This window comes from Molothrus aeneus, chromosome 29, assembly GCF_037042795.1.
Source record: "Molothrus aeneus isolate 106 chromosome 29, BPBGC_Maene_1.0, whole genome shotgun sequence".
NCBI lineage: Eukaryota > Metazoa > Chordata > Aves > Passeriformes > Icteridae > Molothrus > Molothrus aeneus.
The window spans coordinates 1,044,426-1,070,989 of record NC_089674.1 but is presented as its reverse complement, the minus strand read 5'-3'; the positions used below and the strand labels follow the sequence as shown (position 1 = coordinate 1,070,989).

Sequence of the window (26,564 nt, the reverse complement as noted above, 5' to 3'; positions counted from 1 at the left end):
ACCAGGGATTCCTCCATAGGGAACCCTTGGATTCCCCACCAGGGATTCCTCCATAGGGAACCCTTGGATTCCCCACCAGGGATTCCTCCATAGGGAACCCTTGGATTCCCCACCAGGGATTCCTCCATAGGGAACCCTTGGATTCCCCACCAGGGATTCCTCCATAGGGAACCCTTGGATTCCCCACCAGGGATTCCTGCGGGAGGGACGGGGCCGTTCCTGAGGATGGGGCGTGGGCCACCCAAGGGCTTTGCTGCAGCCACCGTTCCCATTTCCCTGTGGAAACCAGCCTGGATTCCATCAGGAACCATCCCTGACTCCCTCCTCAGCCCAGGTGCTTCCTCCTCTTCATCCCCATCTTGTTGTGTTTCCTCCTCCTCCTCCTCCATCCCCATCCCAGGTGCTTCCTCCTTTTTCTGGGTCTGAAATCACCGATCCCACTTTTCTTTGCCAAAATCACAATTTCCACCTTTCCTGTGCCACAATCACCAATCCCACCTTTCTGGCCCCATTTCGCCGCCAGCGGCGTTGCCTTCACCCAGTGGGAAGAGAGGGAATTATGGAGAGTGCGACCCTAAAACGCACCGGGGTGCAGGGCCCTAAAACGCACCGGGGTGCAGGGCCCTAAAACCCACCGGGGCCCATGACCCCAAATCCGCCAGGGTGTGGGACCCTAAAATCCACCGGGGTGTGGGGTCCTAAAATGCACCGGGGTGTGGGACCCTAAAACGCACCAGGGCGTGCGACCCTAAATCCACTGGGGTGTAGGACCCTAAATCCACCGGGGCACGGCGCCACCAGGGCCGCCTGTCCGGCAGAGAGGAGCGCCCCGGTTTCCTTTCTCCGTCCGTGCCCGCGGCGCTATCTACCTAGCTAGACATAAATTAAATTAAAAGTCGGGCCCCGGCGGGCGGGGCTATAGCGTGGTCTCGCTGCCCATGTCCCGCGGGGCCTTCTCGGTGTCGCTGTCCTCGTAATCCGACTCCATCTCGATCTTCACCTGGGGCACGGCACAGATGGGGTTGCGGGAGTAGTTAAAGGCGGGAGACGACGGGCACGAGATCTTCAGGTGCAGGGTGATACTGGGGGGAGAGGGGGGTGAGCGGCCAGGGGGGCCGAGCCCGCCCCGAGCCCGCCCCGGACCCGCCCCGGACCCGCCCCGAGCCCGCCCCGGACCCGCCCCGGACCCGCCCCGAGCCCGCCCCGGACCCGCCCCGAGCCCGCCCCGAGCCCGCCCCGAGCCCGCCCCGAACCCGCCCCGGACCCGCCCCGAACCCGCCCCGGACCCGCCCCGGACCCGCCCCGACCCCGCCCCGGCGCTGCTGCCGCTGATCCCAAAATTCCCCCCAGGGAAGGGGAGGGTCCCGGTTACCTGCGATCCATGTCCGAGCCGTTCGGGGACGAGTCAGAGCGCAGAGCTCCAGGTGGGGGCCCTCTTTCCTGGGGGGACACGCAGCTGAAACGCTGCCCAGGTGACCCCAAAAATCCCCCTGGGCCAAAATCACCATTTCCACCTTTCATGGCCCAAACCACCAGTCCCACCTTTCTGGGCAGTGGGAGGAGGAGGAGGAGGAGGAGGAAAACTCCTGGGAATTGCAGATTTTGGGTGCAATCAGCCAGAGAAAAGGCCCTGCCAGCAGATAAGGGGTTAAATTGAGCTCAAACCCTGGGGTCATGAAATGAACTCCCCCAAATTTACTCCAAGTTTTTTTGGTGAAGGTGGAGCCAAACCTGCTCTTTCCCAGCCATAAAACTCCATCACAAGAAGCTTTAGGGGCCTCCAAATCATCCCAAGCTCAGATATTTCTCACAACCCCCCATCAGCACCAGCTTGGGGGCGACAAAACCCAGGAGATTCCCGGATTTTATTTTGTGATTCATGGAAATCTCAGTGATCTTTGGGATGAGCAGCGCTCCAGTGGCTCTGGAGCTGGTGGATTTCTCCTGGTGGGTTTCCCTGGTGGAATTTCCTTGGTGAGTTTTCCTTGGTGGGTTTCCCTGGTGGATTTTCCGGGGTGGAATTTCTAGGGTGGGTTTCCCCAGGTGGGTTCTCCATGGTGGATTCCATGCCAGACCCCCTCACTCAGGCGGTTCTGCCCCTGCCCTGGAACAGCTGCAGGGATCCCAGACCTTCATCCCAATTCCCAGTGGGAATTGTCCCTCCCCAGCTCTGGGATGTCCCCCTGCCCTCGGGGGACCCCGTGCCCACCTCCTCGTCGCTGCTGCTGTCGCCTTTGTTGCCTTTCTTCTTCTTCTTCTTGTCATCCTCCTTCTTCTTCTCCTTCTCGGGGATGATGTTGTCGATCCAGGCCAGGTCGTGCTGGGAGAAGACGAAATCCAGGAGCCGCCTCACCAGGATCAGGGCCAAGATCTGACACAAGAGAGGTCCAGGAGCATCTCAACCCAAGGTCTGGTGGTGACCACCAAGCCAAAAATCCCTTCAATCCCAAAAACCCCTTTGGAGCGAGGATGGGATTACCCACGATGGAGAAGATGGTGGTGGCCATGGTGGAACCACGCCAAAAATTCCATTAAATCCCAAAACAAAACATTTGAAGCAAGGATGGGATTACCATGATGGGGAAGATGATAATGGTGGGACCACACCGAAAATCCTAAAATACCCTTCCAAGGTAGGATGGGATCACCATGACAGGGAAGATGATGGCGGCCACGGTGGGACCACACCAAAAATTCCATTAAATCCCAAAAAACCCCTTTGGACGGAGGACGGGGTTACCATGACGGGGAAGATGATGGCGGCCACGGTGGATTTGAGGATCCAGAGCACGGCCAGGCAGATGATCTGCACCAGGGTGAAGAGGTGGATGCGGCGCAGTGGGACGTGCCGCAGGAACACGTAGTCGGGCTGGTGCTTGGCCGGCATCAGGAAGAGCTTGCAGCGATCCCAAAACTGCCCGGGGAGGAAGGCCTGGGTTAATCTTCAGCCCCACCCCACAGGCTGCCCAGGAAAAACCTCTTTTATTGCCCCCAAATAGGGAATTTGTGGGGTTTTGGTGTTTCTCGGAGGGCTTTGGGTATCTGCTGACCCAAACATGGAAATTTCAGAGTAAAAATCCTCCTTGTGGAGCCAGTGCAGGACAGTCTGTGGTCAGTGAGGAGAAGGAGGACGATGAAGAGGAGGAGGACAAGGAGGAGGAGAACAACAAGGATGAGGAGGAGAAGGAGGATGATGATGATGAGAAGGAGGATGATGATGATGAGAAGGAGGAGAATGACAAGGATGAGGAGGAGGAGGATGGGGATAAGGAGGATGAGGCCAGAGGATGAGGAGGATGATGACAAGGAGGATGAGGAGGATGCTGAGGAGGAAGGGCACTCACCTGGATGCCGTTCAGCGACGCCACGCCCATGTAGAGGAAGACCCCGTAGAGCACCGGCATGGGGATGTACTGGGAACAGGGAACAGCACGGCCCTGACCCAGGGAAGGCAGCAGCTCCTCCCCAGGGACAGGGACAGCGCTGGATGTCACCAGGACGGGACAGGACCCAGCTTTTGTCCCCATGTCCCCAAATCCCTGCAGGGACGGGGCAGTGGGAATGTTTTACCTTCAGGATAGGAGCCAGGAAAACCGAAATGCCCGTGAGCACGAAGACGATGATGCCGGTCACCCTCTGCTCCCTGGAGGGGGCACGGGAGCAGGGTCAGCCCGAGGAACCCCCGAGGAACCGAGAACCACCAGTGGGAATGGGACTGACAGCTCCTGCCTGGCCAGGACGTCCCCAGGACACGACAATCCCTCCCTGGCCTTGGTGTCCCCAGGAAGGACAATCCCTCCCTGGCCACGCTGTCCCTGGTGTCCCCTCCCAGGGCAGGACTGTCCCCCCGGCTGCAGGACCCCTCTCAGGCCCACCTGACCCCCAGGAACTGGGGCTGCTCCCCCGGGGCGCTGGTCTCGGTCTCCATCTTGAGGCTGTCGATGTGGGCGATGGAGATGACGGTGGCGGCCACGTACCAGGGCAGCCCCATGAAGGAGCACACGGCCATCAGGATGCCCACCCAGAAGAGGTCCAGGTGGTACCCGGCTGCCTTCTGCAACACAGCACGGGGGGCTCTGCACCGGGGGTGTCCCCAGGCAGGACCTTGGCGTGCCCCGAATGGCCTCGGGGCACCTGGTGTCACCCCATGTCACCCCACACTGATTTGGGGCACCTGATGTCATTGTGATGTACCCCACGTGGATATGGGACACCCAGTGTCACCCCAAAACACCCAGTGCCACTGTGATGTACCCCACATGGACACAGGGCACCCTGTGCCACCCCCTGCACCCCATTACCCACAGAACTCCATCCCCCAGGCCCCCCCTCACCCCCAACCTGCAGCTGGACGAGGCCAGGGGCAGCCCCCAACCCCACCCCAAACCTGGGTGCCCTGGGGGATCCCTGGGTGCCCTGGGTGCTGCGGGGGATCCCTGGGGTGCTGCGGGGGATCCCTGGGGTGCTGTAGGGGATCTCGGGGTGCCCTGGGTGCTGCGGGGGATCCCTGGGGTGCTGTAGGGGATCTCGGGGTGCCCTGGGGTGCTGTGGGGGGATCCCTGGGGTGCTGCGGGGGATCCCTGGGGTGCTGTAGGGGATCTCGGGGTGCCCTGGGTGCTGCGGGGGATCCCTGGGGTGCTGCGGGGGATCCCTGGGGTGCTGTAGGGGATCTCGGGGTGCCCTGGGTGCTGCGGGGGATCCCTGGGGTGCTGTAGGGGATCTCGGGGTGCCCTGGGTGCTGTGGGGGATCCCTGGGGTGCTGCGGGGGATCCCCGGGGGTCTCACCCTCAGCTTGTGCTCCTTCCTGTTGACGATGACGGCCGTGATCTGCTGGTCCATGAAGATGAGGATGGTGACCAGCAGGGCGGGCAGGGCGCTGGCCAGGTACACCCACCACGGGTTCTTCCCGAAGGGGAACACGAACCAGCCCCGGTCCACGCGCGTGGGCTGGGGAGGACAACGGGGTCGGGACCTCGGGAACGCAGCGCGGGTCGGGAGAACCCAAGGGTGGCATCTGGGGACAGCCCCGTCCCGGATCCATCCTAAATCCTGTGCCCCAAACCGCCCCCAAATCCTCACTGGGATCCTTGTTGGGATTTCCATTGGGATCCTCACTGGGATCTTCATGGGGATCGTCATTGGGATCCTTTTTGGGGTTTCTATTGGGATCCCCATTGGGGTCTCCATTGGGATCCCCATTGGGATCCTCACTGGGGTTTCCATTGGGATCACCATTGGGGTCCTCACTGGGATCCTTATTGGGATCCTCACTGGGATCTCTTACTGGGATTTCCATTTGGGGTCCCCATTGGAATCCCCATTGGGATCTTCACTGGGATCCCCAGGTCACCCCCTGGATGGGGGAGGAGAAATCCTTCTGGAATGGGTTTTTGTGGAATTTGGGGTTTTTACCTTGAAGTCTGTAGGCACTTGGAGCTTTGGGGTGTTGAGTCCAAAAAGCACATCCAGCCCCACAAACATTAGTATGGACATAAAGATGGAGAAATCGCTAATGAGCTTACGGAGCTGCCAGCCAGGGGGCGGAGAGAAAAGGGAGGGAAAATGGCAAAAAAGGAGGGAAAATGGCAAAAAAGGAGGAAAAAGAACAAAAAAGAGAGGAAAGAAAGTCAGAAAATTAGAATATTGTTAGAAAAGTTGAAGTAGCTTTGAAGACAGTGCCTGGAGCTGCGAGATTCCCAAAAAAAACCTGGAAAAAGAGCGTGGAGAGGAGAGGAGAGGAGAGGAGGCCCAACCTTGATGATACTGGGGATGTGGAGTTTGGGCGTGTCCAGTCCAAAACAGGCGTCCACTCCACAGAAGAGCAGGATGGAGAAGACATTGGAAAAATCAGCAATGAAAGCCCTGACCTGGAGGCAAGACAGGGAAACGGGGTTGGAAAGGGGAATCAATGGGGTGGGAAGGGGATTTATGGGGTGGGAAGGGGAATCAATGGGGTGGGAAGGGGATTTATGGGGTGGGAAGGGGATTTATGGGGCGGGAAGGGAGCTTGTCCAGGTCTCTGCGGACGTCCCCATCCTCTGGAATTGTCCCTTGGTGTCACCTGCAAACCCCTTTGTTTCCATTGTTAATGAGCACATTAATTAATGCTGGCCCTGACAGGGAGCCCTGGTCACCACTGGTCACTGATGTCCATCAGACTCTGGGCTGGTGACCACTCCCCTGTGGGTGGAATCATCCCACCCATTCCCCATCCATCACCCCACAAATTCCTCATCCATGATCCCACAAATTCTTGTTCATTAATTGTCCACCCATTACCCCAGCTCCAGTTCGGAGAGGAGGATGCCACAAAAACCATTCCAAAATTCCAAAAATCAGGGTCTGAAACCTCGGGGAGGATCACAGTCCTGGCCCAATCCTCCTAAAACCAGGGATTTATTCTCCTGGAGTTCTCTGCTCCCAAAGCTCCCAGCAGCTCCCGTTTCCCCTCGTTTCTGGGAAAGGATCTGGCAGGATTTGGTTCTCTCCTTACCTTGGTGGGGAAGTAGCGGCTGAACTTGAATTTTTTCAGGGTCAGGGTCATGGAGTAGGTGCCAAAGAAGAGGATGAAGGACATGAGGGCCAGGTCGGGCACGAATTTGCAGGATTTTCCCACTAAGCTGCCGCCGTATTTGAGACATTCCTTCTTACTCAGCTGGGTCCAGTCCAGAGCTGTGAGGTTGAGAGCATTGGACTGCCAAGAAACCCAAAAAAAAGGCAAAGTTAGTAAAATACGGAATTATTGTGGTGTGCAGGGAAAAGGGGAAGTTCAGCCCAAATCCAGCAAAGGTGGAATTTTTAAGGTGCAGCATGGAAAGAAAGGGAAATTTCCTGTCCAAAACCCAAAATTGTACTTTAAGGATCACACTGTGCAAGAAAAGGAGGATTTCACAACTGAATTGAGCAAAAGCAGCGTTTTTAGCAACTGCAGCTTGCAAAAAAAGGAAACTTCCTGCTCAAACCCCAAAAAGAGCAGCTTGAGCCATTTCAGCACACGAGGAAAGGTGAATTTCCAGAGTTTTGGGGACACCCGAAACCACAGAGCTGATACAAATTTTGGGGAAAAAAACCCCAATTTGAGTTCCCCTCACTCCGAGCCGGCCCATCCCACTCCTGGGCGCTGGAATCCCCCGGTTCTCCCTCCCTGATCCCAAACTTCCCCGGGCTGAGCAGATCCCATCCTTACCAGAGACACGTTAGTGCTGTTCGGTGCCACTGGAGCTGAAGCATCCAACAAGGTCGCGTTGGCTGCGGGAAAGGATTCGGTTATTGGGGTTTTGGGGCTGGGCCCGAGCTTTGGGGGCTAAACCCCGGCTGGGCTGGGCCTGCTGAGCCCGCCAGGGATCGGCATCCCAGGATTCTGGGGGCGAATCCCCCTTTTCTAACTTCTCCCTGATTAATCCCGCGCGCCGGGGAGGACGCGGCGGCTTCTCCCTGTGGGGCTGGCGAGGGCCGGGCCTGAGGGGGTTTTTAGGAGCTTCCCAGTTCCTAAAATTTCCCAGGAGCTTCCCAGTTCCTAAAATTTCCCAGGAGCTTCGCAGGGAAGCCACCAGGAATGAGGTGGACTTAAACCCACCGTGGTGGAAAGCTGGGAAAGCAGCCTGGGGTGGTTTTTTTATATTTAGTTTGGAGAGGTGGCACCCAAATCGCACCAGATTTGCCTTTTTTAATTATTGTTCGTTTTTTTTTTTTTTTAAATAGTTTGGGGGTGTTTTGGTGTCATCGGTGCAGAATTCCGTCTTTTCGAGCCCCCGGCACCTTCTCCTCCTCCTCGGCTCTTCAGGCGACGCAGCTCCGCAGCTCCGGGAGCACCCCCGGGATGTCTCGGGGTGCCCCTAAAAGAGGGAATTCGGGAATTCAGGAATTCTGGGGTGGCTTTGCCGCCCCCTCCTCCGTCCTCTTCGGCCGCCGCCTCCAGCCCCGGCGCCGGGGATTAACGAGGGAGAGGCTGGGTCAGCACAGGGAGCCCAGGGCTGCCGGGACCGAGCCCTAAAAGCATCGGCTTGGTTCTCATTTCTCTCCTCCACAACCTTTTCTTTTTCCACAAACCCAATTTTGGGGTTTCTACGCCTTTAAAGGGCGGCACGGCACCGGTGAGGTTAAAGAGAGGAGCCCTAAGGGCTCCACACAAACCTTTTTAGAGAGAGAGAGAAGTCAAATGCATGGGAAAAAAAAATAACAATGGAACCCCCCCGTGGGGGGAGAGTATCAAATATTAAAATAGTTTTAATATTTAGAAGGCGATACTCACTTGAGATTGAAATCAGCCCCAATTGATGTGTGCAGCAGAGACAAATATGGGACAAATCAGTTATAATAATCAAAAATCAGCAGGGATGGAAAAAAAAGGGAATTAAAAAAAAAATTAAGGATGGAGAGGGAAATAAACATAATTTCTAGAGGGATTTTAACTCCAGCCTGGACAGGGCTGCCTGGGGCAGCCAGGGGGAGGAGCGGGATCAGGGATTGGGGTGCAGATGCCTCTGGGCTGCTCGGGGTGGGGGCTTGGAGAAGGGGGAGACCTCCCTGGAGGCTGAAGGCTCCGTCCGGGGGTTCCGGCTCCGGGGGTTCCGGCTGCGCTCCCCGCGGGTCGGGTTTGGGGCGGGAACGGGGTCGGTTCTGCTGCTGCTCTGGGGTCCCGGTTCCCAGGGGCATCGCTGTGCTCACGAGGGGTGGAGGAGCAGGAGTTGAGGAAAAATGTGAAATTCAACCCAATGGCTGCAATTGCCACGGGGTGAGGGCTCTCCTTGGAGGGGCAGAAGCGTTGGGAATGCCTTGGGTGGAGGGTCTTGGGTGCTGCTCTTGAAGGAAGGAGATGGGCAGAGCTTCACCATCATCTTCATCCACTGTGACCTTCATCCACCATCATCTTCATCCACCATCTTCATCCACTGTGACCTTCATCCACCATCATCTTCGTCCATCATCATTTTCATCCATCAACATTTTCATCCACCATCTTCACCCACCATCATCTTCATCCACCGTCACCTTCATCCATCATCATCTTCATCCACCATCACCTTCATCCACCATCATCTTCATCCACCATCATCTTCATCCACCATCATCTTCATCCACTGTCACCTTCATCCACTGTCACCTTCATCCATCATCATCTTCATCCACCATCATCTTCATCCACTGTCATTTTCATCCACCTTCACCTCCACCCACTGTCAGTCTCCTCTGGCTGCAGCTGGTGCTCCCCAAAATTTGGATTTTTGACATAATCCAGCTCCTGGGGGAGCAGCCCGAAGCTGCCTCTGCTCCCTTCCAGGAGTGTCTGAGCTCCACAGTTCGAATCTGGGACGTCCACCCAAGAGCAAAACCATGGAAGGACCTTCTGGTCAGAGCCTGATGGCCTCTCCTTTTGGAAAATGAGTGGAAAAAGGAGGGAAACGGTCCATGGAGGTTTCCACACCCAGCTGGGACATCCCGGGGTGCCCCAGACACCGCAGAGCACAGAACCACTCCAGGCGTTTCCTGGAGATTCAGTTTCCATCAGCAGCAGGCTGGAATCACCCAAAATGTCCTGTTCTTCTTCCATAATTCCTTCTTGTCCATGCAGGTCTGGCTGCTCCAGGCTGAGATCTGACCTCTCCGTCTGCTGTGTCCCACAGGTTCATCCAAGGCGGACAAGGCTCTTCCTCCATCTCCACAGCCCCCGCGGAGGAGGACGATGGGTTCCGGGTGTCTCCAGCCCAGCCGCCTCCTCCCACGGCCTGGGCCGGGACTGATCCACGCCAGGACCCTCCCACCCCCGGCTCCTGCCCGGGCGGCCCCGGGGTGAACTCACCTGGGTCGGGGGCGACGCACTCGCACTTGTACATGGTCACGTAGTCGGGCTTGAAGTCCGAGTTGATGGGGTAGTACTTGAAGGCCCCGATCATCTTCTTGATGGCGTCGTAGATGAAGATGAAGCTGATGAGGGTGGAGAAGCCCTCCTCGGTGAAGCGGGTGATGTACTTTATGATGAAGCTGGCGTCGGTGGCCACCAGGATAAGGCACTGCAGGGCCGAGTGCAGCCCGATCCACAGGCGGAATTCCATGTAGTCGATCCCGTTGCCTCTGGAAGAGGGGACACGCGGCCCTGTGAGAGCAGCTGGGTGCTGGGGACACGTCCCAGCCCCGTGGGGACAGGCCCTGGTGTCCCCGGGCGTGGCCCAGCACTCACTTGCTGAAGTCGAAGAGCAGCTTCTCGAAGATGAGGATGGGGCCGGTGCTGCTGAGGATGATGAGGGGCTGCCCGGCGAAGAGGCAGAACATGGAGCCGGCCATGGCCGTGCCCAGGAAGCTCTCCATGACGCCCTGGGGACGGAGCAGAGGCGGCATCACGGGTGTGCCAGGCCGTGCCACGTCCCCATGGACCCCCCGATGGAGATGGGGCCAAGGGGTGGCTGGGCCCGTGTCCCATTGCTCCTGGCATCGCCATGGAGGGGGTGCCAATGTCCCGGGGCTGCCAGACCCACCTGGCGGAGATGTCCATGCCCAGAAGCTTGGCATGGCACAAGTAGGGTAAAATCCATCCCATGGATCTCATCCATCCCATCCCATCCCATGGATCCCATCCCATCCCATCCCTGCCTGTCCCCAGGCCGGTGACACCTGGGCCACACCTGGTAGTTGTCGGTGGCGTCCCCCAGCAGCCCCCCGAAGGTGATGGCGTTGGTGATGCAGCCCAGGTAGATGAAGAGGATGGCGGAGATGGACTGGATATGGAAACCTTCGTAGAAGTCACTCGGGAACCAGGGCAGCTTCCTCTTGATATCCAGGTAGAGGCCACCACAAAACCTGTGGAGACACCACTGAGGTGACACCCACACCTGGTGACTTCCACCAATAGAGAATCGTGGAGCCCTGGAGAGGTTTGGGTTGGGAGGGACCTTAAATCCCATCCCATCCCAGCCCTGCCATGGCAGGGACACCTCCCACTGTCCCAGGCTGCTCCAAGCCCCGTCCAACCTGGCCTGGGGCACTTCTGGGGACCCACAGCTCCTCTGGCCAGGTGGGAGATTTATAAATATTGATTCATAAATATAATTTATATATGGACACGTGAATAGGCCTGGTGCTGACAAAAACCCCTTCCCACGAGGATTTCACCCCAGGGTGGGCCTGCAGGAGCCGCTGACAGACCCTGGCACCTTCTGGAGGTTTCTGGGGGTGGCTCCTGGCTCACCTGCCGGTCCAGGCCAGCTCCTCCCCAATCTCGTGGACTTCGGGCATCTCCCCATCATCGCTGCCGCCGCCGCCGCCCCCGGCGCCCGCCCCGCCGGCCGCGCCGTTCATCTGCCCCACCTCGTTCAGCGAGAACACCGACTTCCTGCGGGACAGCGGCACCGCCACCTCGCACCCGCTCTGGCACCGCCGCTTGGGCACTGCCAGGCTGGCACCACCTCGCACCCGCTCTGGCACCGCCGCTTGGGCACTGCCAGGCTGGCACCACCTCGCACCCGCTCTGGCACTGCCGCATGGGCACCAGCGGATGGGCACCACTGGATGGGCACACGGCCCTGGTGTGAGGACCATGGCCAAGGCTGTGGTGCAGCTCTGAGCCTGCACTGAGTGTGGGGTTTGGGGTAAATTTGGCCAGATCCAGAGCTGGGTTTGGTCAATTTGTGGAGCCATGGGTTGGGTTGGGTTGGGCTGGGTTGGGTTGGGAGGGACCTCGAGGGTGATCCAGTTCAACTCCCGCCCAGGGCAGGGTCACCTCCCGCTGTCCCAGGAGGGTGGAAATGGCTCTGAGCCGAGCTGGGAACAAACCCTGGTGCAAACCCAACATTTCTGGAACATCTGGAGGGGTCACTTCCAGGGGCGAAGCCAAGCAAGGCTCTCACCCCCCAGAACTGGGCACGGGAGTGGCCGCAGGCTGGGGCAGCCCCACCCACCTCTTCTCAGCTGAGGGCACTTTTTTGGGAGGCTCGATGCGGATGTTGGGGTCCCACTCGCCGGGCGGGAGGACGATGACCTCGTCCAGGAACTCGTCGATGCCAGCGATCAGGTCCTCCCTGTCCCGGGCTTTGTAGGCAACATCACTGAAGAGCTGGGGGTGGACACAGGACAGGGGTCAGCCTCCAGCCCCACGTCCTCCTGGTTTCAGTCTCAGGTTTTTGGGTGATAAGGTGGAAATTGCTTTTTTTTGCTGGGTTCTGAGTCCCACAGGAGGGCAGGGGTGGTCTCCACTCACATCGTCCACCATGAGCGTGGCAATGGCCCTGCCAATCTCATTGTAGGATTTGGCTTTTCCCGGGGGGCCGAGGAGAATGAAGAGGAACCTGGCGAGGCAAAGGCGCCGCGTCGGCCACCTCGGAGCCCTGGTGGCAGCAGAGCCCTCAGGAGGCGCCCGGGGGACGGCGCTCACCTGGTGGGGACGGGCACCTCGGTCACCCCGCCCAGCATGGTGGCCTGGAGCAGCCGCACGAAGGCCACAAAGGGCTTCTCCAGGAACTCCACCTCCCCCACCAGCACGTTGGAGGCCTCGGCGTCCTTGGGGATCTTCTTGATGAACTTGTTCTTCAGCTGTCGGCAAACACAAGAGCGAGGAAGGGAGCGGTTGCCAAAATTTGGCTTTTCTCCCTTTTTTTTTTTTTCCCCCACCAAAGTTGGAGCCTCAGGCTCCAAGATTTCACCTCTGGTTGTCCCAGGACTCCCAGAGGTAGGGACTGAGGAGCCAGGAAAAAAAAGCCAAATTTCTTCAGAAACGTGGCTAAAACTGAGACTAAACTGCAGCCCCAGGGCACCACAACCCAACCAGCAACGTTTGCTTTTGCTCTCCTGGGTTCTCCGCAAGGAAAACTCCCTGAAATCCCCCTGTGGAAAACCTGGGCTACCCCAGGGGTGCTGCAGAGGGCCAGGAACATTTTTAGAGTTTATTTGCAGCCCCTCATGGCACAGAACCCCCCCAAGCCCTGCACAGGGGCGCTTTTTGTGCCTCGTTCCTCCTCCCCAGCCCCGTCGCGGGAGCTGGAACAAATAATGGGAGGAGGAAAAACCTCACCCATGGATTTATTCCCCAGGTCTCTTCTCCCCTGCAGCTCTTTTCATTACAGCCTAAAAGGGTTCAATACCCAGCCAGGCAGGGAGTTATGATAATCTATATGGCAGCATGAGGGGAGGCATGTGAGCCGGGCAGCCGCCTCGCCCCGTCCTAATCTTCTAAATCCAAATGGAAAAAAAAAAAAAAAAAAAAAATCATCGTAATAATAAAGCAACTCCTCCAGTTCTGCTGGGAATAAGAGCAGGAGTTACCAGTGGCCACTAAGCTTCATGTAACACTTAAAAAGTCCCTTTGTAGTGGGCCTAATAGGGTGATTAAACCTAAATGCTTTGCATATTTTGGGATTAACCCTCCGAACCCCATTGCTGGAGGGGATATTTGGGGTTCCTGAGTGGGCACCGGAGTCGTTTCAGGTGCTGTCCCTGTCCCATGGCTCCCTGCAGAACCTGGATTTCCATCCATGAAACCCAAGGGAATAAAACGTTATTTCTGTGTTTGGGCTTGCCCTAAGGTGCATCGCTCCAGGTAAGCCCAGCGAGGACATCCTGGGGAAAAGCACGTGGTTATCCCATTCCCTAAAAACCCAAAGCAAGTTGTAATCCCACCCCATTCCCTAAAAACCCATTCTGCCCTTGGTTTATGGTGAAATCAGGAGCAGAAACGAAGCAACGCTCATGCAAGGAACCAACCATTCCCACAAAAAGAGTCTGGGATGGGAAGGGGACAAAAATCCCACGGATCCATCCCATCCCCAAGCCAGGAGCTGCCTCCCAGCTCCCTCCTAAAAGCAATCCCAGAAGGAAAAGCCCCCCATGGCCTCTGGGCTGAGCTTTGCATTGGGAAACCCCCAGAAAAAGCAGATCCCACCCCAAATTCCAGCCCCTCACCCCCAGAGCTGCAGCCCCGGAGCTCGGATGGGATTTGCCACCCTCTCCCTTTGGGATTCCCACATTTCCAAGCAGCTCCCTGCAGATCTGGAGGGAATTTTTGCCCCACCCTGGTGGATTTGGGCTCCTGGCTCGTCCCTGTCTCCGTGCTGAGAGCGCGGGTGTCACCTCTGGGGCAGCTTCCCCACGGGCACCAATACAGCAATTAACTGCCCTAATTAGGAATTTGTGTGGGTATCGACCCAGCCACGGCTCACATGGACCCAACAGCCCAGCAGGGATCGTGCTGGGGCTTGGGATTTTGGGATTTTGGGATTTTGGGTACCTGGTCAGTGCTCGGGGTGTCCGAGATGTCGTTCATGCTCCGGCTCTGGGCGTGACCTGGAGGGAAGGGAGGGAAGGTGAGGAGAAGCCACCCCAGGAGCCAGGAGAAAACCCGGTGGGGAGGATTTGTGACAAGGGATGAAATACTGGTGATGGTGCCTGGGCTTGCAAAGCAGCAGCAGCGCCGTGAAAACCCAGGAACTGCGGGAAATTCCTCCTGTGAGAGGGCGGAAAGGCTGGCACGGGGCAGGGATGGAGGCCCCGTCCCTGGAAGGGTCCAGAAACCCTCTGGAGGTGGCACCTGGGGACATCGCGGTGCTCCATGATCTCAGAGGGCTTTTCCACCCCTAATGATCCCAGAGCTCCATCAATGGGATCATTTCCAGTCCCAGCCACACAAACCAGGGCTCGTTTGGGATTTCCCAGCCGCCCTCTCCCAGCCAAGCAATCTTTTAGGATTCCCTGCCTCTTCCAAGCGCCGTTCCTTCCCTCCCTAAAGCCTCCAAGGAATGTTTTCCTCCACCCCACACCAGCTCATCCCAAATTCCCTGCTGCACTTCAGGGGTGGTGGCCGTGGTGAGACCTCATTTCAAGCTCCCGCTCTGCCCCCTGGGGCTGGGAATTTGGCGTTCCAGGGAATTATTTGGTGTCCCATGGAATCATTCGGTGTCCTGGGGAATCGTTTGGCGTTCCAGGGAATTATTTGGTTTTCAAGGAATTATTTGGTGGGGAAGCTGTGGTGTCTCAGGGCAGGCTGTGGTGCCCCAGTGAATTATTTGGTGTCCCTGGTCAGGCCGTGGTGCCCCGGGTCAGGCCGTGGTGTCCCAGTGAATTATTTGGTGCCCCGGGTCAGGCTCTGGTGCCCCGGGTCAGGCTCTGGTGCCCCGGGTCAGGCCGTGGTGCCCGGGTCGGCTCGGGGGCCGTGCCCACTCACGCAGGCGGCCGTAGCTGGCGCTCTGCCGCAGCCGCAGGTCCTCGGTGGAGCGGTGGAAGGCGGCGCCGGCGGCCGGGCCCCGCACGGGGCTGCGGGCTGGGGAGAGATGGGGAGAGAGGGGTGAGATGGGGATGGGATCCCGCTGGGAATGTGGGGATGGATCCCACTGGGAATGCCACGGCAGGATCCCACTGGGAACGCCGGGATGCTCCCAGGAGCTGCTGGAGCTCAATCCCAGCTGCAGCGAGTGACCTCCCGCTAAACCCCAGGGAACAATCGGGAACGGGCCCAAATCCCCTTTTGTAAGGGCAGGGACAGGCGGGATCAGCCGCGGCCAGACCGGATTTGTCTGCGGCCGCCGCGCCAGGAAAGCCGAGCGGCACCGAGCCCGGCGCCACGCGGCGCCATCGTCCTCGTGTGGCGCCAGCGCGCCGTGACGTCATCAGCACGTGGTGACGTCATCACACGGTGACATCATCATCAACTATTGCCCCCACTGTGACATCATCACACGGTGCCATTGACACCACAGTGACATCATCACACAGTCATCGTCCCCACTGTGACGTCATCACACGGCGCCATTGACACCACAGTGACATCATCACACAGTCATCGTCCCCACTGTGACATCATCACACGGTGCCATTGACACCACAGTGACATCATCACACAGTCATCATCACCACTGTGATGTCATCACACGGCGCCATTGACACCACACTGCACCACTGTCCTCACACAGTGACGCTGTCATTACACGGTGCCACTGACTCCACTGTGACATCATCACACAGCGCCATTGTCCTCACATGGTGATGTAATAATATATGTAATAATAATAATAATAATATAATGGCATTGTCACCACAGGGTGATGTCACTGCACAGTGATGGCCTCACACAGCGCCACTGGCCTCACACAGTGATGTCATCAATGATGTCATCACACAATGATGTCATCACACAATAATCTTGTCCCTCACACGATGATGTCATCACACAATGACATCACCACACACCGACATTACCACCACACCGTGATCCTGCCCCTGACACAACGATGCCATCACTCAGTGATGTCCCCAAACGGTGACATTGTCCCTGCCACAGCCACATCCCTCACACAGCGCTCTCCCTGTCCCCAGCCCCTCCTCGTCCCCAGCTCTCGCTGACCCCCACCCCTAAACCCACCAGGGCAGAATTTTGAGGCCCTTCCCGCCCACGCTCCCCGGGTGAGTGTCCCCAGCCCCGGTCCCTGCCTTGCCCGGGGCTCACCGGTGTTGGAGGACACGGATTTGCCGATGTCGGCCAGCGAGCGGTGGATCGGCTTCTTGGTCTGGTGGCGGTGCTTGCGCAGGAGGACAAAGCTGAGCTTCTCCCGCAGCTCCGGCTTCAGCAGCCCGTCCTCGATCTGCTTCTCGATGACATCGTCTGCAACATACGGCCATGGTGACCCCCAAAACCTCCCCAAAATGTCCCCAAAACCTCCCCAAAATGTCCCGTCCTCGATCTGCTTCTCGATGACATCGTCTGCAAAGCACGGCTGTGGTGACCCAGGGGTGACCCCAAAAACCCCCCAAAATCTGCTCCTTGAGCAGCCCATCCTCGACCTGCTTCTCAATGACATCGTCTGCAAATCACGGCCACGGTGACCCCCAAAACCTCCCCAAAACCTCCCCAAAATGTCCCGTCCTCAATCTGCTTCTCAATGACATCGTCTGCAAATCACGGCCACGGTGACCCCCAAAACCTCCCCAAAACCTCCCCAAAATGTCCCCAAAACCTCCCCAAAATGTCCCAGCCTTGATCTGCTCCTCAATGACATCGTCTGCAACACCCAGAGGTGGTGACCCCCAAAACCTCCCCAAAATGTCCCGTCCTCAATCTGCTTCCCCATGACATTGTCTGCAACACATGACCAATGGTGACCCAGGGGTGACCCCAAAACCCCTCCAAAATCTGCTCCTTGAGCAGCCCGTCCTTGATCTGCTCCTTGATGACGTCATCTGCACACACCCAGCCATGGTGACCCAGGGGTGACCCCAAAACCCCCCCCCCCCAAATCTGCTGCTTCAGCAGAGACCCCCAGATCCCCCCAAAAACCTCAACACAACATTTCAGGAAGCCGCTGATGGCTCCCAACTCCTCCCTCTGCTCCTTCTTGGACAAATTCCGGAAAAAAATGAATTTAAATCCATTCCCACCATTTTAGGACACGGGGGGCAAAAACCCTCCAGGAGCTCCTACCGATGATTTGGGGCAGGGAGTACCCGTCGAGGTCCAGGAGCACCGTTCCCGTCTGGAGACACGTCCGCAGCTCAAAGAGGCTGTGCAGGGACAAGGTGGACACGTGGGGCTTGCTCCACCTCTCGCCACCTTCCTCCACCTTCTCCTCAAACTTGATCCACCTGGAACGGGGGCAGGTGTGAGCAGCTGGGAATGGCTTCTCCTTCCCGGGGGGTTTCCCTGCTGGGAGGGCCTGGATTCATTCGTCTCACGGAGTTCATGCTCGTTATCCGGGCTGGGAAGGGAGGATCTGGGGGAGTCATTCCCAAAAGTGCTGCCTGCGGGGCTCTGGAGGGGAGGGAATACTCCCAATCCCACCAGGAAACCCAAATCCATGGATTTCGCCCTCCTCAAATCGTGTCTGTGGGATCTGGGAGCTGTGGGATGGAGGAAAAGCTCCCAGTCCCACCAGGAAACCCAAATCCATGGATTTCCCCATGCTCAAATCACTCCTGTGGGATTTGGGAACATTGGGGTGGAGGAAAAGCCCCGACAGAACCCCAAACCACAACACCTGGCCCTGGCACCCACCCCACACCTCCCATCCCTGATTTCTCTGGAGAATCCCATTCTCCAACCCTTCCTCTTTCCCGGGGATGGGATTCAAACTTCCTGCCGAGCGCCGCCGCCGCTGCCCCAAAGCCGATTAGGTCGCTTTTCCTCTCCCTTCTGCCCCATTTTCCAAGGAATTTGGGTCATTAGGGAGCTCGGGATGGAGAGTGGGATTGGGGGCGGGAGTCCCTGTGGGATTGGAGGCAGGAATCCCTGTGGGATTGGGAGTGGGAATCCCTGTGGGATTGGGAGTGGGAATCCCTGTGGGATGGGGGGCAGGAATCCCTGTGGGATTGGGGGCAGGAATCCCTGTGGGATTGGGGGCAGGAATCCCTGTGGGATTGGGGGCAGGAATCCCTGTGGGATTGGGAGTGGGAATCCCTGTGGGATTGGGGGCGGGAATCCCTGTGGGACTGGGGGCAGGAATCCCTGTGGGATTGGGGGCGGGAATCCCTGTGGGATTGGGAGTGGGAATTCCTGTGGGATGGGGGGCATGGCTCCAGCAGCGCCTTTGCGCTGCCATTGGCATCCCGGGATTCCTTCGCCGAGGTTCCGGCAAATTCCTGCTGCTCCCAGCATCCTGAATTCCCTTTTTTCCCCCCATTTATTGTGGGTTTAGGTGCCCTGAGGTTAAAGAGTCCCAGCTTGGCCTGAGAGTGGGAATTGGGACTTGAAAACCTCCGCGATCCTAGAAGAAATTCCCATTTTTTCCCCATTTATTGTGGGTTTAGGTGCTCACACCACAGAGATGCTCTCCCGAGGAGAAACCTTGGAAAATGAGGAGAGATTTGGGAATCTCCACCTCCAGCCCTCCCTGATGGAAATCCCAATGCAAACGCTGAATTTTTGCCTTCCAAGCTTTTCAAGGCGTGGGAAGGCAGAAATAAACACGGACCTATGGATGCCCACCCGTTCCTTTGTAAATGCCATTGAAACCAGCACTCATCCCCTGATGTTCCACTTCCACCGCCCCTCCAAAATCCCATTTTCCAGCATTTCCCCCAATTCAGAAATGCCCTTTTCTAATCCCACCCCCCCCCAAAATCCCACACCCATTCCCTGAGCCCCACTCGCCCCGGGGACGTTTTGGGAGGGGAGTTTGGGATGGGATTTTTTTGGGATGGGATTATTTTGGGATGAGATTTTGGGATGGGAGTTTGAGATGGGATTTTGGGATGAGATCTTTTTGGGATGGGATTATTTTGGGATGGGATTTTGGGATGGGATCTTTTTGGGATGGGATTTATTTTGGGATGGGATTTTTTTGGGATGGCATTTTTTTGGGATGGGATTCTTTTGATGTGGGATTTATTTTGGGATGGCATTTTTTTGGGATGGGATTTTTTTGGGATGGGATTCTTTTGATGTGGGATTTTTTTGGGATGGCATTTTTTTAGGATGGCATTTTTTTGGGATGGCATTTTTTTGATGTGGGATTTATTTTGGGATGGCATTTTTTTGGGATGGGATTCTTTTGATGTGGGATTTATTTTGGGATGGGATTTTTTTGGGATGGGATTTTTTTGGGATGGGATTCCCCGCCCCCCGCTCCCCGTCCCGTTCCCGATCCCCTGACCTGGCGGATTCCTTCCACTCCATGTCGTCGCCGTCGCGCTGCAGCGTGTCCATCTCCGTGAACAGCGTGGGGTTGGGGGCCTCCTCCTCCTCCCCCAGGATGTACCGGAGCCGCTCCGCGGCCGGCGACACTGGCGGGGAAAAAACTCCTGGAATTCCGGGCGGGAAAAAACCGGGATGGGCCCGCTGGGAACGGCCCCAAAATGGGGAGGGGGTTGGGGTGGCAAAAAGAAAAAAAAAAAAAAAGGGGATGAAAATGGAGGGAAAATGTTGGAGGGAATGGGGGAACTCCAAATGATCCCATCCCGAATTCCCTGTGCTGGAATTCCATGGAAAATCCCGCTCCATCCTGCAGAGGGGATTTGGGATTAACCCAAAAAAGGGGGTAAAAATGGAGAGAAATGTTTGAGGGAATGGGGGGAACTCAATCCCGAATTCCCTGTGGGAAAAAAGCTGGAATTCCATGGAAAATCCCACTCCATCCTGCAGAGAAAGGCCCTGAGGGGATTTGGGACCATGAAAAAAAGGGATAAAAATGGAGGGAAATGTTTGAGGGAATGGGGGAGTTCTGAATGATCCCATCCTGAATTCCCTGTGGGAAAAAGAGCTGGAATTCCATGGGAAGTCCCGCTCCATCCTGCAGGGAAAGGCCCTGGGTGAGGTTTGGGATAAGAAGGGATAAAGAATGGAGGGAAATGTTTGAGGGAATGGGGGAGCCCCAGATGATCCCATCCCGAATTCCCTGGGGGATGCTGGGGAGAGGAGGAGCAGGATGAAGCTCCAGGGACCGATTCCCACCAAATTCCCTTTCCAGGAGTTCCCTGTGCCCGTGTCCCAGGTTCATCCCGAGTTTCCCCTCCCACAGCTCCCCTTCCTCCAGCCTTGGCGTTTCCCCCTTTTCCCAGGGGGGAATGACGCAAATCCATCATTCCTGCAGGGAAAATTCCGTCTTTTTCTGGGAAGGGGCAGCGTTCATGGCCTGGGAGCAACCTGGGGATGGTTTTGGGATCACGGCGCCCTCCGAGGCTTTTCCATCCCAGTGCCCACGGGAGGGTGAAGAAATCCCAGGAAAATAAAGAAAAAATGTTGGATTTGTTCTTAACCCTCTCCATCCTCAGGTTTTTTTTTTTTTTTTCTGGCAAAACTTCCCAGATTTGGTGGATTTGGGGAGAAACCCAAGCCATGAAATCCATGGGAATGGAGTGTCTGGAATGAAATCCTCTATTTCCCCGATTCAAGGAATGATCCAGGCTTGGAAAATGGGAATTCTGGGGCAAAATCTGGGGATAACAAAGCTGGGTAATGCATTAATAATAATAATAATAATAATAATAATAATAATAATAATAATAATAATAATAATAATAAATCAGGGATTTATTAAATTGCTGTGGATAAATGGGGGGGAAATGGGAATTCTGCCCCTTTTCCTGCACGGAGCAGAGGAGCCCACGTCCCCAAAGGAGGGGATGTCCCCATGTCCCTTTAGGCTGAGCCTGCTTAAACCACTTAAGCCCCTCTAAGCCGAGCCCAAAGCCTGCCAAGGTCCAGCCCTGCTGCCATTCCCACAAATCCCTTCTTGTGATTCCGAATATTCCCGGGAATTCTGGGGCTGGGCTCCGTGCCTGGAGGGTTTCAGGCTCCCTAAGCCTGGGCTTGTTCTCGGAAAAGGGATGAAACGGTGAAATTCTGGTCAAACCCCCCCCCGCCAACCCCAAAATTCCCAAAAAAACAACCAACCCCAAATTTAATGAGCTAATGCACAAAACAAATGGGGATTTTTGCTGGAAATCCTTGTCCTGGGTGGGAAAAATGGGATTTGGAATTCCTGTCCTGGATCTTGGGGCGGCTGCCCCCAGCTCTGCCCAAATTCCCGCTCTCAGGATGGATCCTTCCCTCCTCACCCTCCCCAGGGCCTCATTTTTGGGCTCTCTGCCACCCCTGAAACCCCAAAAACCGAGAGAAATCCCCTACAGAAAGGGATTTTTTGTCCTATTTTCCTTATCCTGGCAGATTTTAGGGAACTAATCCAACGTGCAGACCCCAGTTTTGCCCCCCTCCCTCCCCGAGGTGGGATTTGTTCACCTGGAGAGCAATTGCACGGCTGGGAGAGCTCCCAGCCCCTCCTGCTTTGGGGTTTTTCATTCCTGGGAATTCCACCCAGCACAGAAAATCCCGGGAAGCAGCAGGTGTTGGTTGGAGAGGGGAAAAGTGACACAAATCCCAAAAAAAACCCCCAAAATCAGCTCCTTGGGGGGGGGGATCCAGAGCTCCCTGATCCGGGTTTTAGGATGGGAAAACTCTGGGATTTCAGCCACTGCAGATTCCCAGGGAATATTCAGGATGGTTCCCATGGGAAATAGGACAAGAATTATTCAAATCCCGTTTATCTGAGGTGCAGCTGCCTCCTCACATCCCAGCCCCGGGCCAGTGACCAAACCTCGCCTGGGGATCCTTTTCCAAGCCAAAATTCCCACTCAATTGGGATAAAATTGGGAAATCAGGGAATGCAGCCCTGCTGGGGCTCTGCAACCCAGCCAGGACTAAGCCTGGGTTTAGGTCCAGCCTTATCCAGGGGCTGCCATGGATTCTCCACAGATTTTCCCTGCATTTCCCTGAGGGTTCTCCACAGCTTTTCCCTGCATTTTCCTGTGGGTTCTCCACAGCTTTTCCCTGCATTTTCCTGAGGGTTCTCCACAGCTTTTCCCTGCATTTCCCTGTGGGTTCTCCACAGATTTTCCCTGCATTTCCCTGTGGGTTCTCCACAGATTTTCCCTGCATTTCCCTGTGGATTCTCCACAGATTTTCCCTGCATTTCCCTGTGGGTTCTCCACAGATTTTCCCTGCATTTTCCCGAGGGTTCTCCACAGATTTTCCCTGCATTTTCCTGTCGTTCTCCACAGATTTTCCCTGCATTTTCCTGTGGATTCTCCACAGCTTTTCCCTGCATTTTCCTGTGGGTTCTCCACAGCTTTTCCCTGCATTTTCCTGTGGGTTCTCCACAGCTTTTCCCTGCATTTTCCTGCCTCAGCCAAGTCCCCACTGCCCCCAAAACCAGGAGAGTGGGCTGCACATCCCATGGGATAAACTTGCTCCAAATCCCCAGCTTTGGGGTATTTCTGACCCTCCCAAAAATTGACTTTTCCACCGAGGAGCAGCAGGAGCTCCCCCATTGATTTTTTGGGGTGAGCTTTGGATCTCTGCCCTTTTAGAAGCCCCAAAGTTGCTTTTCCGAGGGAAAAATCACAAAAAAAAACCCCCAAAACCCCAAGGATCTTTCCCCCCCTCCCACCACAGCGCTGGGAAGCACAAACCCCCAGACCCTACCTGGAGCTGTTTCCTTTTCTTCCCCCATTTCTCCCCGCTTTAACCCCAAAGTTCGGCCGCGCGATCCCGAAACGCCGCCGAGGGCCCGAGTTTCCCTTTCCCCCTTGCTCCTTTCTCCTTTGTGCACTGCAGCTCGCCAAAGTCCCGGCTTAGGGAGCAGATTACGGCCACAAATCCTGCCCCGCTGGGCTCCCATGACGGGAAGCGGCCCAAGCGCCGGGATGCGCTCGGGAAGAGCGCGGAGCGCCCAAATCCGCGCTCGGGGCCGCCCCCGCCGCCATTCCCCGCCCCGGACACCCCAAAACTGAGGGTGTGGGGAAAAAAACGGACAGGGATGAGGGAGATTGGTGGGGTTGAGGGGTTGGGGTTTTTGGGGTTTTTATTTTTAAGCTGGAAAATGAGGGTTTGGGTCCAAGCTCACCAAAGTGGGCTGGAGTTACGGCTGAGTGGGGTTTGGGGGTTGTGGGGAGGAGGAAAAGGGGAAAGGGGGAAAAGGGGGGAAAAGAGGGGAGAATAAGGAAAAAGGAGGGGAAAGAAGGGAAAAGGAGGGGAAAAGAAGAGAAAAGGAGGGGGAAAGAGGGGGAAAAGAGGGGGAAAACAGGGGGGAAAAGAGGAAAAAGGAGGGAAAAGGAGAGGAAAAGAGGGGAGAATAAGGGAAAAGGAGGGGGAAAGAGGGGAAAGAGAGGGGGGAAAAGAAGGAGAAAAGAGGGGGAAAAGAAGGAGAAAAGGGGGGAAAGAGAGGGAAAATGGGGATAAGAGGGAAAGGAGGGAAAAGGACGGGACAAGAGGGGAGAATAAGGGAAAAGGAGGGGAAAAGAGGAGAAAAGGAGGGGGAATGAGGAAAAAGGGGGAAAAGGGGAAAAGGAGGCAAAGGAAGGGAGAGGAGAATAAGAGAAAAAGAGGGGGAAAGGAGGGAAAATAGGGGGAAAAGGAGGGGGAAAAGGAGGAGGAAAAGGAGGGGGAAAAGGAGGAGGAAAATCAGGGAAAAGGAGGGGGAAAAGGAGGGGAAAAGGAGGAGGAAAATCAGGGAAAAGGAGGGGGAAAAGGAGGGGAAAAGGAGGGGGAAAAGGAAGGGAAAAGGAGGAGGAAAAGGAGGGGAAAAGGAGGAGGAAAAGGAGGGGGAAAGGAGGAGGAAAATCAGGGAAAAGGAGGGCAAAGGGAGGAAGGGACGTGCCCCTGCTCCCGCCTCCGCCTCGGGCACCAAGGAGCTGCCAGCAAATCCAAAACCTCTTCCCATGCAAAAGAAAAAAACCGGGAAAACTTTGGCTGGGCCTGAACCCGAATGCAAATTTCCAGCCCAGGAAGGGCTCGGCCGCTGCCGCGTTCCCCTGGGAAATGTTAACCTGCCCTAAGGAGATGGGAACACGCTGGGACTCCCCAGAGCTGTCTGGAACCCCTGTCCCGCTGGGGAAACTCCATCCAAACCCCATTTCAATGGGAAAAACCCACTGGGAATGAGGTGTGATTCCTGGGGCTTGTCTGGAACCCCGGTCCCAGCAGGAAAACCCCTTCAGCCCCATTTTAATGGGAGAAATCCATCGGGAACAAGGTGTGGTTCCCAAAGGTTGTGGCAGAACCCCAATTCCAGCAGGAAAATGCCTCCAATCCCATTTCAATGGGAAAAACCCATCAGGAACAAGGTGAGATGTCCAAAAGTTGTCTGGAACCCCAATCTCAGTAGGAAACTCCCTCCAACCCCATTTTAATGGGAAAAATCCATCGGGAACAAGGTGTGAAAGTTGTGAGGAACCCAAATCCCAGCAGGAACCCCCTCCAACCCCATTTCAGTGGGAAAAAACCCAGGTGTGATGCACGAAAGTTTTCTGGAACTCCAATCCCAGCAGGAAAACTCCATCCAAACCCATTTCAATGGGAAAAACCCATGGGGAACAAGGTGTGAACCTTGTGTGGAACCCCAATTCCATCAGGGAACTCCCTCCAATCCCATTTCGATGGGAAAAATCCATCAGGAACAAGGTGATTCCCAAAGGTTACAGGGATCCCCAATTCCATGAGGGAACCCCCTCCAATCCCATTTAATTGGGAATAATCCATCGGGAACAAGGTGTGATGTCCAAAAGTTTTCTGGAACCCCAATCCCAGGAGGAAAACTCCATCCAACCCCATTTCATTGGGACAAACCCATGAGGAACGAGGTGTGAAGGTTGTGGGGAACCCCAATCCCAGCAGGAACCCCCTCCAATCCCATTTCAATGGGAAAAATCCATCAGGAACAAGGTGTGAAAGTTGTGAGGAACCTCAATCCCAGCAGGAACCCCCTCCAATCCCATTTCAATGGGAAAACCCCATGGGGAACGAGGTGTGAAGGTTGTGGGGAGCCCCAATTCCATCAGGGACCCCCTCCAATCCCATTTGAATGGGAAAACCCCATGGGGAACGAGGTGTGAAGGTTGTGGGGAGCCCCAATTCCATCAGGGACCCCCTCCAATCCCATTTGAATGGGAAAACCCCATGGGGAACGAGGTGTGAAGGTTGTGGGGAGCCCCAATTCCATCAGGGACCCCCTCCAATCCCATTTGAATGGGAAAACCCCATGGGGAACGAGGTGTGAAGGTTGTGGGGAGCCCCAATCCCATCAGGAGCCCCCTCCAATCCCATTTCATTGGGACAAACCCGTGGGGAACGAGGTGTGAAGGTTGTGGGGAGCCCCAATCCCACCAGGAGCCCCCTCCAACCCCATCCCCAGGCCAGCAGCAAACGCAGCACGGGCCGGGTCAGGCCGGACCGGGGCGCGGCGCCGGGCACTCACTGGTCCTGCTGGCGTTGTCGCGGGCGCTCTCGGGCCAGCCCTGGCCCTCGTCGGTGTCCGAGGGCTCGCGGGGCCCCGAGTGGCGCTCGCTGCCGCTGCGGTCGCGGCTCGAGCCCGGCGAGCGCCGGCGGCGCCGCTTCCTGCGGAAACCCCGCGGCACCGGCACCCCGATGTAGATGGAGTGGTAGTCTGGGAACGGGGAGAGGAAGGGGTTAAAAATAAAATTTCCCGCTTTTCCAGGGAGGAGAATGACGCGGGAAGGGCGATAAATGCGGTGGGAAAATTCCGTTTTCGCGGGAGAAAAGTTCCTGGTGGAAGTGAATCTACGTGGAGGGGGAACTTCAGCAAAAAATGGGTTTTTCTGGGAGGAAAAGTTCCTGATGAAAATGATGTAGATGGAGAGATAAATATATATATAATATACATTCACTTTTTTATATTTATATATATATAATATAAACTCATATATATATATAATATAAATTCACTTTTTTATATATATATATAATATAAACTCATATATATATATAATATAAATTCACTTTTATATATATATATATAATATAAACTCATATATATATATAAAATATAAATTCACTTTTTTATATTTATATATATATAATATAAATTCATATATATATATATATATATATAATATAAATTCACTTTTTAGGGAGAAAAATTCCCGGTGAAAGTGATGTGGATAGAGTGATAACTGGAATTAAAAATTCATTTTTCTGAAAAAAAAAAAAAATCATTTTCCTGGTGAAAATGATGTGGATAGAATGAAAATTGGAATAAAAAAAATTCATTTTTCTGGGAGAAAAAATTCCTGATGAAAATGATCTAGGTGGAGAGATAACGATAATAAAAAATTCACTTTTTAGGGAGAAAAACTCCTGGTGA

At 55.6% G+C, this 26,564-nt stretch overlaps 1 protein-coding gene and 1 long non-coding RNA gene across 2 annotated transcripts; one reads left to right on the top strand and one right to left on the bottom strand.

Annotated features, from left to right (window-relative positions):
* Positions 1 to 217: 217 nt before the first annotated feature.
* SLC4A5 (solute carrier family 4 member 5) lies at positions 218 to 25,673 on the bottom strand. Its single transcript, XM_066567196.1, has 24 exons — positions 25,659 to 25,673; positions 19,563 to 19,692; positions 17,396 to 17,556; positions 16,424 to 16,579; positions 15,146 to 15,241; positions 14,213 to 14,268; positions 12,365 to 12,522; positions 12,191 to 12,278; positions 11,892 to 12,046; positions 11,183 to 11,326; positions 10,620 to 10,794; positions 10,178 to 10,311; positions 9,800 to 10,071; positions 7,187 to 7,248; positions 6,494 to 6,694; positions 5,754 to 5,867; positions 4,786 to 4,947; positions 3,876 to 4,054; positions 3,571 to 3,643; positions 3,345 to 3,413; positions 2,741 to 2,914; positions 2,210 to 2,371; positions 1,373 to 1,440; positions 218 to 1,082 (listed from the first exon to the last, which is right to left on the bottom strand). Coding segments are annotated over exons 1-24 (3,156 nt in total). The 5' UTR covers positions 25,660 to 25,673; the 3' UTR covers positions 218 to 916.
* LOC136567549 (uncharacterized) lies at positions 5,311 to 8,392 on the top strand. Its single transcript, XR_010785128.1, has 3 exons — positions 5,311 to 5,873; positions 6,533 to 6,722; positions 7,702 to 8,392. It is a non-coding gene; the product is annotated as an uncharacterized lncRNA (long non-coding RNA).
* Positions 25,674 to 26,564: the final 891 nt, after the last annotated feature.